General features: G+C 48.6%; 1 protein-coding gene and 2 long non-coding RNA genes across 4 annotated transcripts; all 3 read left to right on the top strand.

Annotated features, from left to right (window-relative positions):
• The first annotated feature begins 63 nt into the window (after positions 1 to 63).
• Positions 64 to 4521, top strand: LOC149913908 (uncharacterized). Its single transcript, XR_016460819.1, has 3 exons — positions 64 to 634; positions 1616 to 1700; positions 3082 to 4521. It is a non-coding gene; the product is annotated as an uncharacterized LOC149913908 (long non-coding RNA).
• A 3368-nt stretch (positions 4522 to 7889) lies between these two features.
• Positions 7890 to 18962, top strand: LOC149913906 (uncharacterized). Of its 2 annotated transcripts, none has more exons than XR_016460813.1 (4): positions 7890 to 9154; positions 11235 to 11312; positions 12473 to 13279; positions 14700 to 18962. It is a non-coding gene; the product is annotated as an uncharacterized LOC149913906 (long non-coding RNA). The 2 variants fall into 2 exon arrangements; XR_016460812.1 differs by having other exon boundaries at positions 14694 to 18962.
• On the top strand, positions 13289 to 14689 carry LOC149913907 (uncharacterized; the record flags this gene model as incomplete). Its single annotated transcript, XM_090128304.1, has 1 exon — positions 13289 to 14689. A coding segment is annotated over exon 1 (819 nt), but the record flags the coding sequence as incomplete, so codon positions are not given.
• Positions 18963 to 18999: the final 37 nt, after the last annotated feature.

Here is an 18999-nt window from a genome sequence, read left to right as displayed (position 1 = left end):
TCCCTCCCCCTTCCCTCCCTCCCTCCCTCCCTCCCTCCCTCCCTTTCTTCCCATTCCTTCCTCCCTCCCTCGCTCCCTCCCTATCAGCCTGGCTCTCACGCTGTTGTCCAGATGCCCGTCTTCCTTTTCCCACACTTCCATGCTCTGCCCACATCCCCCTGTTTGGCTGCATCTCCCTGCGGATGTCCCACCCCACAGCCCCACTCACAGCCGCCATCCCCGGAGCTCAGCCCTCCCCCAGTCGCTCCCCCACCTCCCCAGGAGATCCCTGAGGGCTCTCCGTTCCCCCCCCCCACCCTTCTTCGCCCCCCGCTGCCCCTCGAGCCCCATTCGGGCTTCAGGCCGTGCGTGCAGGCCGCGCTGCCACGGCGACAGCGCGCCCTCCCTCCTTGCGGCGCGGGAAGCCGTCCCCGCGGCGACAGCGCATGCGCGGCGGCGTCTCCATAGCGACAGCGCCCCGGCGCGGCCGTTGCTCGAGCGACGCGCCGTCCCCGCTCCCCGCGGAGTGACGTCATCACGCGGCGACCCGAGGACGCGGCCATGCGGAAGCGGAGCGGGGCCCCGCGCTGCCCCAGCGCCGCGGCGCAGCCCCGGGACTCCGAGCGCCGCCTCAGCTCCGCCTCAGCTTCTACGAGTGGGTGTTCGGGGGCGGCGGGGGCACCCGGGGCATCGGGGCTGGGGCCGTCCTGTCTTGGCCGCGTGGGTCCTCTGCTGCTCAGGGCCTCTGCTCGGCGGCGGGAGGTGCCCTGTGCCCCCCGCCCTTCCCCCCCACCCACGGTGTTTCACTGCCTTCCCCCCACACCCACCCCCCCCGCCGCGGGTCGCCCACAACCTCCCGAGTCCCTCAGTCTGACCGCTGGGCTTACGCTCTCCCCCCCCGTTCCCCACCTCCACTTCCCCCATTCTCATCGCTGGAGTCCTCTTCTACCCGTCCCCTCAGTTCCTCCGTCACTGTCTGCCCCTGTTCCCCATTCTGACCCCCAGGGTTCCATGTCTGTCTGTCTCCCACTCTGATCCCTTGTGTCCCCAATCTCACCCCCCCACGAGTCTTCTCGTTTTCTCCCCTAGATTTTTCTGCCCCCCGTCCCTTCTATCTGACCCCCAGAATTCCCTGTCCCCTCAAGTTCCCCTGCTCCAATTCCCCCATTCTGATCCATAGAGTCTCCTACCATCCCCCAGTCCCCTCAATTTACCCCGCAGGGTCCCCTGTCTTCCCTTCCTCCCCCCGCTCCTCACCCCATTTCTGACCCCTACAGTCCCCTGTACCCCCATGCCCTCCTCCCTGCCCTCTGGAGTCCGTTTCCCCTATGTTGGCCCCCAATTTCCCCCAACTGGACCCCCTTCATGTCCCAAAGAAGCCCCCCCCACAACCTCCAGTTCTCCCCTCCCACCCCTCCATCCCCAGACCCCCTTTCCACTCATGTGGTCAGCCTTGTTCTCCTCTTTTCATTCCCCTCACTCTCTTCCCCCAGACTCCCTTTCCACCCCACAGAAGCTCCACACAACTCTTCAGTTTCCCTCTTCCACCTCTCCCTCCATCCCCAGCCTCACTAGCTCATTTCTTCCCCTCCAACCCCCCGCTGAACCCTCCTTATCCTCCCTTGGAATCATGCAGAAGGATCTGCAGGAGAAGTCCTAGAGAGGTTTGGGTGCATCCAGGGGGTTCAGGACTCAACCAGAAGAGTCTGGAGATGTCCCAGGTGGGTTTTGGGTGTCCAGGGAGACCCCAGGTTGATCCCGTTAGCCCCTGGAAGGATCTGTGAGCTCCCACTATGTGTCCAGGAGCACTGAGAAGTCCCTGGGCTGATCTGAAGATGGTCCCAGTTGAATCTGGTACAGTCCAGAGAGTCCTCATGAGGGTCTGAGTGATCCTGGAGTCATCCAGAAGGTCTGGGGATGTCCCAGAGAGGATTTGGCGGGTCTGGGGAGTTCTCATGTTGATCCATGTGGTCCGTGGGTTCATCCAGAAGGGTCTGGAGATGTCCCAGACGGATCCTGTAGGGTCCAGGGGGTCCCATGTGTGCCCAGGACATCCTCGGAGGCATTCAGAAGCAGCTCGAGGACTTCCCAGGGGAAGTGAGGACACCGCATCGTGGTGTCACATCCCCAAACTTGGGGACACTCCCAGAGCGTGAAGTTGGGGACAGCCCTATGTCATCCCCACAGTGGCACACCCGAAAGCTGCGAACAAACCTGTGTCACCCCAATGGTGTCCCACCCCGAAGTTGAGGACACCCCTACAGTGTCACGCCATGAAGCTGGGGACACCTCTCTGTCACTCGAATGGTGTCACACCCCAGCGTTGGGGCACCCCCACAGAGTCAAACCCCAGGGCCCCATCCAATCTAACCTTGAGCACCTCCAGGGATGCACGGGGCATCCACAAGCTCTCTGGGCAGCTGTTCCAGCACCTCACTACTCTCATAGGAAAGAACTTCCCCCGGACATCCAACCTAAATCTTCCCTGCCTCAACTTCAAACCATTTCCCCTTGTCCTGCTGTTATCTCCCCTTTCAAAGAGTGGACTCCTCCTGTTTGTAGGCTCCCTTTAGGTACTGAAAGGCTGCAATGAGCTCACCTCGCAGCCTTCTTTTCTCCAGGCTGAACAAGCCCAGCTCCCTCAGCCTGTCTTTGCAGCCCCCTGATCATCTTTGTGGCTCTCCTCTGGACCCTCTCCAACAGCTCTGTGTCTTTCTTGTCCTGGGGGCTCCAGGCCTGCACACAGTACTGCAGATGGGGCCTCGCAAGTGCAGAGTAGAGAGGGACAATCACCTCCCTGTCCCTGCTGGCCACCCCTCTTCTGATGGAGCCCAGGATCCCATTTGCTTTCCGAGCTGCAGGAGCAAGCAGCACTTGATGTGGGATTTGGATGTGGGATTGGGATTGGGATTAAGAATGGCACTGGGTTACAGACGTGGGATTGGGAGGTGGGATTGGGATATGGGATCGGGATTGGGATGTGGCTCGGGGTGGAGATTAAGATGTGGGATTGGGATGTGGGATATAGGATTAGTGATACGGGATTGGGATTGGAGATTGAGATTACGATGTGGGATGTAAAGAAATGTGCTCTGTTCACAGATGGATTGTGTCCTGTTGTGGGGAAGCGTTGCAGACGGAAAGCTGCTGTGTGGAGCCCCACACGACGAGCTGCAGAGGCCGCTGAAGGAAAAGGAGAATCAAGGCAATGTGCAGAGGTAAAGGCTGTCCAGCTGGCCTCAGATGCTGCTGAACGGGAGAGGTGGCCAGTGCTCCATCTTTACACGACTCATGGATGGTGGCAAGCGCCTTATGGGGGTGGTTCCAGCAGTGGGAAGAAAACAACTGGCGGCCCAAATAGGGCTAAATCTATTTGGGTTGCTGAGCTGTGGAAAGACATTGCTGCCCAAACAAAGAATACGGGTGTAAAGGTGTGCCATGGCGATGCTCATGTGCTCAGCAGTTGGGCCAATGAAGGACAACAAAACAACCGTCAGGAAGATCAAGCTGCCAAAATTGAGGCTTCGTTTATTTTCCCTTGCTTTGCTTTGCTCTTTTGTTCTTCCTTTTCACCTCTGCTTCACATTGCTTTGCATTGCTTTCTAGTTTTCTTTCTTTGCTTTGCTTTACTTTCTACTCTGCTTGTTCCCGCTTCTTCCCTTTGCTTTTGTTTTATCTTTTTAGTTTTTTAAATTTACTTTATGTTCTGTTGAGTCCTTTTTTCTTTTCTGACTCGTTTAACTCAAGCCTGTTCCCGTGCTCTCCTTCTGTGCTTGGCGCTGTTGCAGTTCTGTCTCAATGTCACGAATACCTTTGCATTCCTTTGCACTGCTTTTTAGTTTTCTTTCTTTGCTTTGTTTTCCTTTCAGCTTTGCTGGTTCTCTTTCCTTTGCTTTTTTATTTTTTTCTCACTGTTTTTTCATTTACTCTTTTTAGCTTTAGTTAGGTTTTTTTTTTTTTCTTTCCCTTTCTCTGTTTGAATACTTTACTTTGCCATGATATTGCATTCTATGGTTTTGATTTTTCTTGGCATGTCTTTTTTTTTTGCTGTGTTTTCTTCTGCTCTTTTTTTATTGCTTTATTTTTCTTTGTTTTTTAACCAAACATTTGTTTTGTTTGTTTCTTTTGCATTGTTTAGCTTTGGATGTTGTTGCTTTGCTTTGCTTTTTTTTCTCTTGTATTTTTACTAAAACATTTTAACATTTCTTTTATGTTGATTTGGATGTTGTTGGTTTTCTTTGCTTTTTTTTCCCATTATTTTTCCTTACTGCGTTCTTCTCTTTGCTTTCCACTGTTTTCTTCATTTTGTCATTTTTTTTTCTTTGCATTTCTTTCTTCCCATTATTGTTCTTTTTCTATGAGAATTCCTTTTCATCTTCCTTCTTTTCAAAATATTTTTCAGTGCTATCTTTCACTTTGATTACTTTTTTCTTTCTGTTCCTTTTTTTTTGTTTTTCTATTCCCTTGGTTTCCTCTTTTGTTTTTCATTCCAAATTTGCTCATTGTCTTTTAGTTTTCTTTCTTTGCTTTGCTTTCCTTGGCTTTCTTGTTTGCTCCTTCTCTTTTTTTTCCTTTGCTCTGATTTTTTTTTTATATATATATATATATTTTTAACCTTGATTAAATTTTTTAGATTTCTTCCTTTCCTTCTTTCTCCCCTTCCTAGTCCCCATGCCTGCCTGCTTCCTCTTACATTGCCTTTACTTACCTGACATTAGTCCTCTGGATTCTTCATTTTTATCTTTCTTTCTTCTGTTGGTTGGTGTGGGTTCTTTTTGTTTCTGTTTCTTGTCTCTTTTTCCGCTGGGTCGCATTGGTTTGCTCTCGTTTGTTCACTTGATTTCGTTTTCTTTACTGCTTCATTGCTTAGGTTTCCAAAGTTTATTTCATTTTTATTTTTATTTTTTCCTTTGGTTTGCTTTCCGTTTTGTTGTTCTTTCTTTTCCTTGGCTTTTTGGTTTTCTTGTTTTGCTTTGCTTTTCCTACTTTCTACTTTGCTTCTTCCCTTTTATTCTCTTTGCTTCCCTTTTTAATGTATTTGGCTATTTTTTTTTTTTTTGCGTTCTCATTTAGCTGTTGTTTGCTGGCATTTTTTTTCCCCGTCTTTGTCTGTATAAATCCTTTCATTTGCCATTGTATATTGTTGTCTTTGCTTTTTTTTGTTTTTCCCTTTTTGGGTTTGCTTTGGATATTTTTGTTTCTTTTTTTGTTGTTGGATTTTTCTTTTTTATTATTGTTTTTCCTTTTTATCTTTTTTTCTCTTTACTGTGTCATTTTTGCCCATTTCTTTTTGCTTTCCTTTTTTTTATGCTTAGTTCTTTTTTTTCCTGTTTGTTTTTTCATTTTGTTTTTTTTTTCTTCATTTTGTGTGTGTGTTCTATGGTAATTTTTGTATTGTGTGTTTTATTGTAACTTTTGTATTTGTGGTGTGCATTGTTGGTATTTGTATTCTGGTTTTTTTTGTTTTGCTTTTGGTTTTTGATTTGTGATTTGTGCTCATTCTGGTTTCTTATTTTCTGTATTTGTGGTTTTTGTTTCGTTCCTTTTTGCTTTTTTGTTTCTATTTTATGCTTGTTTATTTTTTGCTTTTTTCTTTTTTCATTTTTACATCTTTTTGGTTTTTTGTGCTTGTGTGTTTTTTGTGCTTTTGTTTTTTGCTTTTCTTTTTAATTTTTTTCTGTTTATTTGTGGTTTTTGTTTTATGCTTGTGTGTTTTTGTTGCAATTTTTGTATGTTTGGTGTTTAGTTTGGGGTTTTTTTAATTTATGTTGGTTTTGCTTTTTATTTTCTTGGGTTTTTTTGTTTTTGTGTGTGTTTTTCTTTTTGTGCTTTTGTTGTTGTTGTTTTTTTAATATATCATTGTGTGTGTGTGTTTTCATTTTTTGTCCTTTTGTTCTTTTACATGTTTTGCCTGTTTTGTCTCTTTTTGTATTCTGGGTTTTTCAATGCTTTCAAAGTGGTCAAGTCAGCTGTCTTTGGAGTGACAGCTCAAATCCAAAGTGGTTGAGTCAGCTCTCCTTGGAGTGGCAGTTTCTGGCTCTGGGATCTCAGCAGAAATTTCTTTGTTCCCACCTTCCGGGCCTTGCCAGCAGATAAGAGGGAGCAGGGATGCCCATCTGCATCCTGTTTTTCACAGGACACGATGGTATCGTTCCCCAATTTTCCCATACAAGGCTGGAGCTATTTAGTCACAGGCCAGATCTTCCGCCAGTAAGCACTTCTGACCACTCTCTTCCAGAGGTAAGCAACTCTGGAGGAAGGGGCTTTCAAATGTTCCCAGAGGGATGTCAATTGTCATATGGTAGCACCCATCTCTTGCCTCCTCAACAAATCAATCAGAGTCTTATCACAAGAAATACCTCAGGAAGCAAGCTTTGAGCCAAAAAACAAAGAAAGATTCTCACAACCAGAGACTTCTCAGTGCTCCTGGACTCCTAGTGGGAGCTTACAGATCTTTCCAGGGGCCCATGGGATCAACCTGGGGACTCTCTGGATGCCCCAGTACCACTCTGGGATAACTCCAGACCCTTCTGGATGAGTCTGGAACCCCCTGGATGCCCCCAGACCTCTCCAGGACTTCTCCTGCAGATCCTTTTGCATGATTCAAACGGGGGATAAGGGGGGTTCAGCAGGGGGTGGGAGGGGGAGAAATGAGCTAGTGAGGCTTCTGTGGGGTGGAAAGGGGGTCTGGGAGGAGAGAGTGCTAGTTGAGGGGGGGGGGAAGAGGAGAGGAAAAGAAGACAGGGGACCCTGGGGGTGCAAACAGAGGGGACTGGGGAATGGTAGGAGATTCTATGATGTGAATGGGGGAATTGGAGCAGGGGAACTTGAGGGGACAGGGAATTCTGGGGGTCAGATAGAACGGACGGGGGAGGGGGATGAATCTAGGGGAGAAAATGGGAAGACTTGGGGGGGTCGGGGGAGAGAATGGGGACACAACGGATCAGTGAGAGACAGACACGGAAGCCTGGGGGTCAGAATGGGGAACAGGGGCAGACAGTGACGGAGGAACTGAGGGGACGGGTAGAAGAGGACTCCAGCGATGAGAATGGGGGAAGTGGAGGTGGGGAACGGGGGGGGAGAGCGTAAGCCCAGCGGTCAGACTGAGGGACTCGGGAGGTTGTGGGCGACCCGCGGCGGGGGGGGTGGGTGTGGGGGGAAGGCAGTGAAACACCGTGGGTGGGGGGGAAGGGCGGGGGGCACAGGGCACCTCCCGCCGCCGAGCAGAGGCCCTGAGCAGCAGAGGACCCACGCGGCCAAGACAGGACGGCCCCAGCCCCGATGCCCCGGGTGCCCCCGCCGCCCCCGAACACCCACTCGTAGAAGCTGAGGCGGAGCTGAGGCGGCGCTCGGAGTCCCGGGGCTGCGCCGCGGCGCTGGGGCAGCGCGGGGCCCCGCTCCGCTTCCGCATGGCCGCGTCCTCGGGTCGCCGCGTGATGACGTCACTCCGCGGGGAGCGGGGACGGCGCGTCGCTCGAGCAACGGCCGCGCCGGGGCGCTGTCGCTATGGAGACGCCGCCGCGCATGCGCTGTCGCCGCGGGGACGGCTTCCCGCGCCGCAAGGAGGGAGGGCGCGCTGTCGCCGTGGCAGCGCGGCCTGCACGCACGGCCTGAAGCCCGAGTGGGGCTCGAGGGGCAGCGGGGGGCGAAGAAGGGTGGGGGGGGGAACGGAGAGCCCTCAGGGATCTCCTGGGGAGGTGGGGGAGCGACTGGGGGAGGGCTGAGCTCCGGGGATGGCGGCTGTGAGTGGGGCTGTGGGGTGGGACATCCGCAGGGAGATGCAGCCAAACAGGGGGATGTGGGCAGAGCATGGAGGTGTGGGAAGAGGAAGACGGGCATCTGGACAACAGCGTGAGAGCCAGGCTGATAGGGAGGGAGTGAGGGAGGGAGGAATGGGAAGAAAGGGAGGGAGGGAGGGAGGGGGGAGGGAAATGGAAAAAGGGGAAAAAAAGGGGACAAGGGAAAAGAAGGAAAGGAAAGGAAGAAGGAGAGAGGGGAAGAGGGGCAGAAAGGAAGTAGAAAAGGGAAAAAGTCCAGAGCTTGGCCTGGGTGGTATTGCAATGTAGAAGGGCTTCAGGTATCTTGTTAGGTGCACAAGAAGGAGTTCATGCAGCAATAAATGATATTGTTGTGTTCATGTAGGTCAGAGTGGTAGAATTGAAGCAGATGGAGATAAGATATGGCACCAAAGTGAAATACTGCACAACATAAGACGATGTGAGCTGAAACCAACGTGACTTCCTGGCTTCCCAAATTGCACTGGTTAAAGAAGTTATTTGTGGGGATGGTGTGTGTAATCGCTGTATGTATGCATCCTTCCTTGTAGTGTGATTGGACTGTGGAGATGTATCTCTAAGTATGAAAGGTCAAAGGTGGTGAGGATTAGGATGTGAACATCATAATCCTCAAAGGAAAAGGGGGGATTGATGTGGGGTGCTCTGTTCAGCAGTAGGGATTAGCAGATCAGTTTAAGAACCAGCGTATGAGTTTAGCAAAAGGAATCCATGAGTGATCGTTCTCAAACTTTCATTTCAGCTTTAGTGGGAGAACAGCCTCGTTCCTCCTCAATAACTTTGCATGGGGACACAAATGAATACTTCTACCTTCTGCCTCCATGACTGTGCCTCACGAGAAGCACCAGAGTCCCAGTAGAATACTTTTATCTTTTGCCTCAAAACGCGCGAGGACATTTTCCTCGGGTCCCACATACACTGCTAGGAAAAAGTGGCTCACTATGGCCTTACCAGCCGCTCCGCTCGGCAGCCAGTAACGTCTGAGTGCGAAAACACAATGCGCTGATGGAACTGCATGTTAAGCTCTGCACATTGCCACAGCGCTGCGTTCCTGCCAGGGCTGCTGTCTGTGTGCAGGGATAGGATTAGGAAAGCCAAGGCACAGGTGGAGCTGAACTTGGTGTGGGATGTGAAAAATAACAAGAAGGGGTTCTACAGGTACGCAGGCAGAAGACAGGCCAAGGAGAGCGTTCCCCCTCTGATAAATGAGGACAGAGAACTGGCTTCCTCAGACATGGAAAAAGCTGAGCTGAGGTGCTCAATAAGTGTCTTGCCTCGGTCTTCATTGGTGGTCAGGCTCCTCCCCATGCCTGCCAGGACCTGAAGAGAGGAAAGTGGGACTAAAGAAGGCTTCTCTGAGAGCTGCCGCTGCACGTGCAGAGGTGAGTCCTTGGTGAACACAGACATGGCTCTTGTTCTTCTCAGCGCCTCCGTCTGTCAGAAGTGAAAGAGACTGCAGAGTCCCAAGGGAAATGGTGTCCTGTTACTACACTCACTTTGTTTCTTTCCAGTCCTCACACCTTCTTCTACTGTCTTCTTCTGCGGTTCCTTCTTCACTGTCCTCTCTCCTCTTTTTTCATGTGCTCTCCTTTTACTGTTCTCTTCATAGCACGATCTGCTCTTCTTTACTGCTCTTTTCGTTTTCTGCTCTTCTGTACTCACTTCTCTTCTGCTCTTCTCATTTGCCACTTTCCTCTCTTACTGTCTCTTGTACTTCTGCCAGACTTCCTTTCTCGCTTTTCCTCTTCAGTTTCTCTCCACTTCTGCTTTTGTCTTCTCTGTATACGCTCTGTATACGCTCTGTATACGCTAATACCTCTTTTGCTTTTCTCCTTGTCTGCTTGTTTTTCTTACCTACATCCTTTTTCTTCTTCTCTGCTCTTCTTTCTTTCTTGTCTGTTCTCCTTCTGCTCTTATCCTTCTCAGCGTCTCTTCCCTTTATTCTCTCCGCTACTGCTCATCTCTTTTGCTGTCTTGCCTGTATCCTATTGTGCTTTTCATCTTCTGCGCTTCTTCCTTACCGGTATCCTTAATTTTATCCTCTCTTCTGTTCTTTTTCTCTTCTTCTCCGTGTCCAATGTCTGCATCACAACTCTGTCAGAATTAGTTTTGGGGTGGAAAAAGGTACCCAGGTACATAGGTTTGTACAGTAGAACCTCCTACACTTTGCCTGAAAGGTGATCCAAAGGAGCCCTCAGGAACCAAGACCACAAAGGAGCTGCTTTTGAATGGAGAATTTTCCAGAGTTCCTTCCAGTCGTTGCTCAGAGGAACTGAGGTTTTTACCCTTGTATCTCTGCAGAAAAGCAGGGTGGAGGGAACACATATGGTGAGGTGCTCGGGTGAAATTGCCCTCCTTGCACAAACAGCCTGTTTGTGTCCATGTGATGCACGGTGAAGAGAAGCCTGCTGTTCTGTGAGTAAGCCTGCCAAAAGGGAGTTCTGGCCTTTTTGGCAAGTCTCTGAGGTGAGGTCTTTAGACAGGCTGGTTGTTTTGCTGCGGAAATGCCATTTCAGCTGTTTGTTGCCACGCTTGATTGGTGCTTGTATGAAAAACATTCATCATCTAGACAAGCAGTGCTCTAGCACCAGGGAAGGGAAAAACCTCATGTACATCCAGTCTTCTCCATGGGCCTTATGTTGCTTTTCCACAGTCTCTAAATGCCTGTGGAAATCACGGGGGGGTGCGGGGGGCAAGGGGATGGGGAAGAGATGAGGGGCAATTTGTGCGCATCCTGTGCCCACGGAGCAGGTATTACCTACAAAGAGCTAGGAACCCTTCACGGCATCCTGGACTTGTTTACTTTCCTTGTTTGAGCGTGATGGTTTTGTAGGTACTTTGTGCATTTTAAGTAACTGTCAACTCTGCTGAGACAACAGGCGTCCTAGAGAGAGCCTTGCTGTACCCTTTTTGTTTGGGCTGTTTTATTCCCTCCTGAGATTAAAAGGGACTGTGGTCTTGCTTAGCAAAGGGAAGCGTGTGCATGCTTCCAAAGCAAAGGCAGGTAGGTGCGTGCTTGCTTAGCAAAGGCAGGTAGAGGCATGTGATGCGAAGGCAGATGGTTGCTTGTGAAGCCATGTCAGGTGGTGTGTGCTGGTGTGTCAGAGTTGAAGATGCCCGAGCTGTGTGACAGCTCTGAGAGTGGGATGGCCAAGGAAGAAGCCTATGGTCCTAGCCCCCTGGGGAGAGAATGAGATCACTAAAGGGAGGGAGGATTCTTAGACTCTGAGGGGTCTAGAAAGGGAGCTGAAAGGTTTGGGGCTCCCTTGCTGTGCTCTGCGCAGGCTGTGGCAGTGCTGGGGTTTATTTTGGAGTCAGTCTGAAAACAAAATGAGACAAGGGGGTTTTCTGTGCAGTTTGAAGCCTGTTTGAAATCTGCTTTGAACTCTGCTGCCAGGGCTGCAGCCCAGGGTAGGCACCCTGTCCCCACAACTGCTGACCACGTTCTTTCCTTCTATGCAGTGACCACGTCCAGCCCTACGAAGACACTTTACATCATGTCGGACACCAAAGTGTCTGCGCTGACCACGTCTGTGATGGGTGAGGCTGATAGGGAGGGAGGGAGGGAGGGAGAGGGGGGAGGGAAATGGAAAAACGGGAAAAAAAGGGAAGAAGGGAAAAAAAGGGGAGAAGGGAAGGGAAAGGAAGGGAAGGGAATGTTGGTTCTGCATTTGATATTAAAAAGTAGCAATTGGTTTGAAGAAGTAGAACATAATGCATTTGTATTCTGTAACTTATCCTTAGCAATAGTTGATCTAAGAAGTAAAACACTGTATTTGTTAGCGGCATGTTTTAGAAACATAATTACTGAAGTACCTAACAAATTCTTTCTCTCAAAACTGCAGTAGATTTTCAATGTTCTAAACAATGTGCGTATAGTATTCTGAACTAGAAAACCTACTGTAACGTTGTTCATTAGACCGGCAGAAGCGAAATACATCTAACAAACCTACAAGGAGTCAGGGCCTTTACACAAAGCAGAACTGTCCCACTCTGTGGGAATGTTAGGATGCCACAGGCAGGCTCCAAGATGCTCCCCTCTATCCTCCTCCTGAGCTTATTTCTATGCAAGGACAGATGAATGACCAGAACAGTGACCCAGTGTAAAAGGGGGACAAATGTTAGGGGGGGTAATTAAACAATCAAGAGGCTATGTTTATGTTGTAAAACAGACATCCAAAAACTGCGACCAAATGTTTGTTGAGAAAGCAATTGTTAGAAGGCAATTAAACAATTAAGGTATTTGTGTTTGGGCGGCAAAGATTTATGCTTACTTGGTATTTGTATGATTAGTGAAACATCGCGAAAGAGGGTGAACCTGCAGTACTCAGCCAATGAGGAACCAGGGCAGAAAGAGAGAAGTGTCAGGCAGTAGGGGATAAAAGATGTAACACTGTTTTCTCGGGGCTCTCCTGCTTGCAGGAGGCCCGCCATTGCAATTGCAAATAAAATCTGCTTTATCAGATACCATCCTAGAAAATTATTTGGATATTTCCTACGAAGGGAAGGGGAGGGAAGGGAAGGGGATGGCAGGGAAAGGGAGGGCAGGGGAGGGGAGAGAAGAAGGGAAGAAGGGAAGAGGGGAAAGCATCCAAAGCTTGGCCTGGGTGGTATTGCAATGTAGAAGGGCTTCAGGTATGTTGTTAGGTGCACAAGAAGGAGTTCATGCAGCAATAAATGATATTGTTGTGTTCATGCAGGTCAGAGTGGTAGAATTGAAGCAGATGGCGATAAGATATGGCACCAGAGTGAAATACTGCACAACATAAGACGATGTGAGCTGAAACCAACGTGACTTCCTGGCTTCCCAAATTGCACTGGTTAAAGAAGTTGTTTGTGGGGATGGTGTGTGTAATCGCTGTATGTATGCATCCTTCCTTGTAGTGTGATTAGGGTTCTCACAAAACTGCAGTAGATTTTCAATGTTCTGAACAATGTGGGTGTGGAGAGCGTGATTGAGACCTGGCTGGCTGAGAAAGGCCACACAGACAGTATTTGTCTAGTGAGACGAGAGTCCTTGAGCAATGTAACAGGATGTAAACAAGGCTAACGAGGAGAGAGTCCTTGAGCAAAGTAACAGGATGTGTAGGAAGGTAGGAGAATGTAGAAATAAGAAAGATGAATGGCATGGTCTAATCACAAAAAGTACAAAGAAGGGCTGGGGCAACAAGTAGCTGAAGAGCCTATCAGGAGCTCGGGCTTTGCAATGTGTATGAGCTTCATTAGCGCCAACATAAATGCACGCAACCTTCTGATTAAAGTTGAGACTTTCTGATCAATTCTGTGGTCGTGTGTTTGTCTCCCGCCGAGCTTCGACTAATGGTGACCCCGACGTGATACCCGTTGGATAGAACCAGACGAGCGGCGTAGGAAGTTTGGGTCCCTAAGCAGCGGGGACGGCGAAAGCACTCCGAGAAAGAAGAGGTGCCGCGCCTCAGGACACTCTGTGAGACCTGACCGATACGGGCTGCTGGACCTTGCAAGGCTGCAACAGCGCTGAAACTTAGGTATGGAAAGGGAAGCAGCTTATCAATTATTTACTCGCTTTTTAGAAGAGCGTGGGATAAAAGGAACAGATCTTAAAAAAGGGCTCCCTGGATTATTGGCCTATGGTCAGAGCCGGGGTTTGCTTGTTAACCCTCATTCAGTCCATGAGCTGAGTGAGTGGCGGAAGTTTGGAGATGTGTTGTGGGAGGCTACGATAGAGGACAATAAAGTAGCAAGGAAACTGGGGAAGTTATGGAAGGCAGTTCATAATGAATTGCTTCAGAGTCAGGGTGAGAAAAGGGCAGCTCAACAAGTTGTGGGGGCACACCAGCGAAATGAGGGTTATGGGAATTGGCTGCCAGCAGTTCCTCCTGCTGTAAGCACAATCGTTATCCCAGCCGAACGGGCTGCGGGCTCAGAGCCAGTAAATGCTCCAGCCGTGGGCTCGGGGCCAATGACTGTTCCAACTGTGCCTTGTGGAACCATTAACCCCTTCAGCAACTGCCCTAGAAAAGCAAGGCGATGAGCCGGTCCCTGGGGCAGAAAGTGCCCTGGCGGAGGCAATCGCAAGAGAGCGCAGAGAGGCATGGGCGAGCATAGCGAAAGCATGCATGGAGCAGCGGGATGGTGAAGGGGCGGCGGCGGTGCAGGAATTGGCGTGCCCTGTGACCTATACTCCTTTGGCTGCAGGAGGAATGCAGGCAACCATATCAGCATTAGACTGGAAATTATTGTCACAGCTGAGGGCTCCAGTTAGCCAGTGTGGAGTCACGGGTGAGCCAGTGAAGCAAATGTTGGATTTTATCTGGGGTTCACAAATATTGCTACAAGCAGACATAAGGGGAGTAGCAAAGTTGATATTTACTCAGCATCAGTTATTGCTGTTTAATGCTCACTGGCAAGATCTGTGCCAGCAGAGTGTGATGATTCAGAGGCAGCCAGGAGATCCGCTGCATGGGGTAACACTTGATGAACTACTAGGGCTGGGACCATACGTGAGGACGGAGACTCGAGCCCTCTTAGGTCCGGACAAATTGAGAGAATCTATGCAATTGGCTAGGCAGGCCATGTCCAGAATTAGGGCACCAGGTGGACTCCCCTCATGCATGGGAATCCAGCAAGGAAGGAGTGAGGATTTCGGGAGCTTTATTGATAGGATAGCGACAGCTATAGAGGCTGCAGGGGTACCTGAATACAGGAAGGGAGCTATGTTAAAACAATGTGCATTACAAAATTGCAATTCTACAACTCGGGGAGTTTTAAACACATTGAGTAGTGGATGGACAATAGAAGAAGCACTAGAGCGAATATCAAATATACCTAGTGGTCCACAAGCATTATTAGTGAAGGCAATGGCAGATCTGGGTGAGGGATTAAAAGCCCAGGCACAAGCTAGTCAGTCGCAGGTAATGGCAGCTCTTGCACCTTTGCAAGTGTCAGAAGTCCACACACGCTGAGCAACAGATGACACTCCTGCATGAAACACTGGCAGCAAAGGACTAGTGATAGCACCAGAAAAGATCCAGCATACGTCCCCCTGGAAATATCTCGGACTGATATTAAATGATAAAATCGTCATGCCGCAAAAGCTTCAATTGATAAGGACTTAAAACGACACCCAAAAATTACTAGGAGACCTGCAGTGGCTACAGCCCATAGTCAGCATTCCAAATGAACTTATAGAATCATTGCGGTCTATATTGCGGGGAATGGTTGTGCGTACTCCCATTGCAGCTCACGGAACCCACAAAAAGAACGGTGTCAGGATGCGAAACGATGAGAAAGACTGAAACCAGGCTTGAAACGACCATGAACTCATAGTGATTGGGATTGTGTGCTTCTTATTATTTGGTTTTGCTTTGTAACTTGTTGTATTTCAAATAGCAGAGTAGTAACCGTTGTTGTGTGGTTTTTATTTTTTTTTTATTTTTTTTTTAGTAATAGATTGAATGTGAATTAACAGGATTTAATGTTACTAATGCTGAAATCTATGGAGATAGCTATTTTAATGTATTAGTAGTGCTAAGACAAAACCTGGAAAGGAATCCCAAGCAAAGGGATGACCTTATATTACAGAATGATTAACTCTCTTTCATCCCACTATTCGGGAATTTAAAATATGATCATGAAGCACCTGAGACAAAGGCACACGCTAAGAGAGTTAACCTTGATAGTTTATTCTGCAAGCAGATGTTCCATTTGGCCTCTGTATCACGCACTGGCCATGCGGATGCAGTGTACAAATGGAAAATACTCTTTGGACCCTGAGAAGAACAAAAGAAAGAGAGAATCTGTGGTGGGTGAGAGAGGAAAAGTGCACCTTGAAGCAGGGGACACCCTGCTGGCACTGCCTATCGCATTCACCACCCTTTTTCTGCAGGTTGTTGTTTCTCGAGGGTCAGTAAGTAATAATGCCCCTAGTTCTATCTGGCATGCAAAGTTCCTCAACTATTAATTTTCTATTAGCCCAAAGGCACAATCATGAGCACTCTAAAAGCATCTGTTGTACAAATCTTAGTGATTTTTCAAAATCAATATATCAGAATATATAAAAGTTGAAGACTTCTTTCAAAGCAGTTAGAGATTAGCACAGAATGGGGCCCTTGGGGATTTATTTCCAGGTTGCAGAAAGTTGGGCTGCAGACCAAACACGTTTGTTCTTTTTAGTAGGTTAACAGTATTTCTTGTCATGATGTTATGTTTGCCTTGTTTCCTTTCTCACACTTATAGTATTGTCAATCGAGGCCTTGATTGAGTTATACTGATTGTATTATTAATATAATTAGTGTTATTATTTTATAGTATGGTAGAAGTTTGCTAATAAACAAAAAAGGGGGAAATGTGGGAACGTAAGAAAAAACTGCATGGAGCAGCAGCTGCGGAGCAAGATAAGTGGCATGAGAACCAAGGACACCTTCAGAAGAAGAAAGAACATCTCACGGCTCTGATTGGCTAAGCAGACAAATGCCACTTCAAGGGTATGAGAGGAATTGTTGGTAGATACAGATTCAGTCAGACATGCCACGCTGCAAAATCGCGCCACTATAGACTTTTTACTGCTGGCTCATGGGCACGGATGTGAGGACTTTGATGGAATGTGCTGCATGAACCTCACGGAACACTCGTCATCAATACACCAACAAATAGCTAAGCTACAGACCCTCACCAGCCATTTGCAGGAAGAAGAGGGTTTGGGGTTAGAGGACTGGCTCCGTGGGCTAGGAATTGGTCCCTGGTTTCGAGACATCATACAATTCATGCTTATGATACTGGGGGTGTTAATTGTGTTACTGTTGGTGGTGCCATGTGTGTTCTCTTGTCTACAGCGCTTAATACACCGAGCAATTGATAAGCTAGTAGGAGCTAGCCTAGTTGTCCAAAAAGAAAACAGGGGAAGTGTGGATGCTTGTGCATTGGGATGGCATGTAGCTCAGGTTGTACCCCTTCCTCCGGGGTGGACCAAGGATTCCCAAGGGATGCAATGTATGGTTGCCCTGTACCAGGAGAAAACAGCCTGGGAAAATGAAGCCTGAAAATCACTCTCCCTGTTGTTTCCCCGGATATCAGAGATAGATGCCAAAATCCCTCCTGCATTCTCCATGGCCACAGGTAACCATACAGCTTGTCTCTCAAGGCAGAGTGTGAGGGCTATCAGGCCTATCGGGAATTTCTCACTGTGCAGTGGAACCTTGGATGTTACGAAGGATTTGGCAGGGAACTATTCAAGGCTGGGAATCCCCAGAGCGGATCTCTGGTGGCATTGCGGTGGGAAGATCTTACGGTCCACTCTCCCATCTCATTGGGGAGGTACCTGTGCACTTGTTCAACTGGCTATACCGTTCACTCTGGCATTTGAGAAGGATCTATCACACATTCGCAAAAGGAACAGAAGGAGCCTAGGGGCCCCATTTGATGATGATACAATATATAAAGACTCAATTGGGGTGCCCAGAGGTGTCCCTGATGAATTTAAGGCTAGAAATCAATTGCTGCAGGATTTGAATCTCTATTCTGGTGGGTGACAATTAACAAAAATGTAGATTGTATAAACTACATCTATTACAATCAGCAGAGATTTATAAACTATACAAAGGAGGCAATAAAGGGAATTGCAGAACAATTGAATGCTACAAGCAGGATGGCCTGGGAGAATAGGATCGCCCTAGACATGATATTAGCTGAAAAAGGGTGTGTGTGTGTGATGTTGGGCACCCAATGCTGTACCTTTATCGCAAATAACACAGCCCCAGCTAGCACAATAACTAGAGCATTACGGGGGCTTACTACTCTTGCCAGTGAATTAGCAGAAAACTCAGGAATAGGTAATTCCCTCACTGGGTGTTTGGAGTCCTGGTTTGGCAAATGGAAAGGGATGATTGTGTCCTTATTTACTTCTTTGACTGTGGCAGCAGGAGTCCTGACGGCCGTCGGTTGCTGTATTATCCCCTGCGTGGGGGGATTGGTGCAGCGATTAAGAGAAACTGCGCTGCCTAAGCAAACAGCAGTGGAACCACCACCGCACTCGGATAAAATGATGATATTAGACGAAATGGAGAATGAAGAAAATGAAGAAGTTTTTAGAATCGTACCTTTAAAAAAAGAAAAAAAGAAAAAAGAAAAAAAGGAATTGCAGAAATCAACACTTTGAAAGAAAAAGAGGGGGGAATTGTGGGAATGGAATGTTGTTTCTGCATTTGACATTAACAAGAGCAGCTGGTTTGAAGAAGTAGAACATCATGCATTTGTATTCTGTAACTTATCCTTAGAAATAGTGATCTAAGAAGTAAAATACCGTATATGTTAGCGGTATGTTTTAAAACATTATTACTGAATTATGTGATTAATTCTTTCTTGCAAAACTGAATAGTTGTTAAATGGTCCAAACAATGCGAGTATAGTGTGTTAGGGATTAGAAAACATACTGTAGAGTTGTTCTGTTAGATAAGAAACTGCCAGCAAGAGAAAAACAGATGTAGCAAACATCAGAGAAGCCAGGGCCTCTACACAAGGCCGGACTGTCTCACTCCGTGAGGAGTTGGGACGTGACAGGCAGGCACCAAGATAGCACAGAAACATAAGCTCTTAGTTGTTTAATTACCCCTAGCATTTGTGCCCTTTACACTGGTCACTGTTCTGGTCATCCCTCTGTCCTCGCACAGAGATAAGCTGGGAAGGAGGACAGAGGGGAGTGTCTTGGAGCCCGCCTGCGGCACCCTGAGGTTCCCACAGAGTGGGACAGCTCTGCTTCGTGCAAAGGCCCTGGCTCCTTGAAAGCGTGTTCAATGTGTTTCACTTCTGCTGGCCTAACGAACCACCTCACAGCGGGTTTCCCAGCTCAGAACACTACACCCACATCGCTTAGGACATCTAGAGCCTACCGCAGCTTTGTGAGAAAGGATTTCTCACGTAACTCGGTAACTGCGTTTCTAAAACACGTTACTAATGTGCGCACGGAACTTCTACTTTTCACATCAGCTGTTTCTAAGGATGCGCCACAGCGCGCTTCTTCAGATCAACCGCCCTTTCCAATACCCGACGCAGAAACGACGCTTCCGCTCTCCGCGGCGCGTCGCTACGGGTGAGGAGAGCGGCTCGGTACGCCTCACCGCGCCGAGCTCCGTAAGACGCGCGAGGGCAGGCCGGCCGAGGACGGGACCGGCGGCGCGCGCAGCCCCTCGCGGCGCCCGGCAGCCCGCGCCGAGCGGCCCGACGTCCCGCGGCTCAAAGCGCCGCCGCGCGA

The sequence above is a fragment of the Phasianus colchicus genome, chromosome 33, assembly GCF_987193195.1.
Source record: "Phasianus colchicus chromosome 33, bPhaCol1.hap1.1, whole genome shotgun sequence".
Lineage (NCBI taxonomy): Eukaryota > Metazoa > Chordata > Aves > Galliformes > Phasianidae > Phasianus > Phasianus colchicus.
The sequence above is the reverse complement of the archived record's forward strand: the minus strand, read 5'-3'. Positions and strand labels throughout refer to the sequence as shown.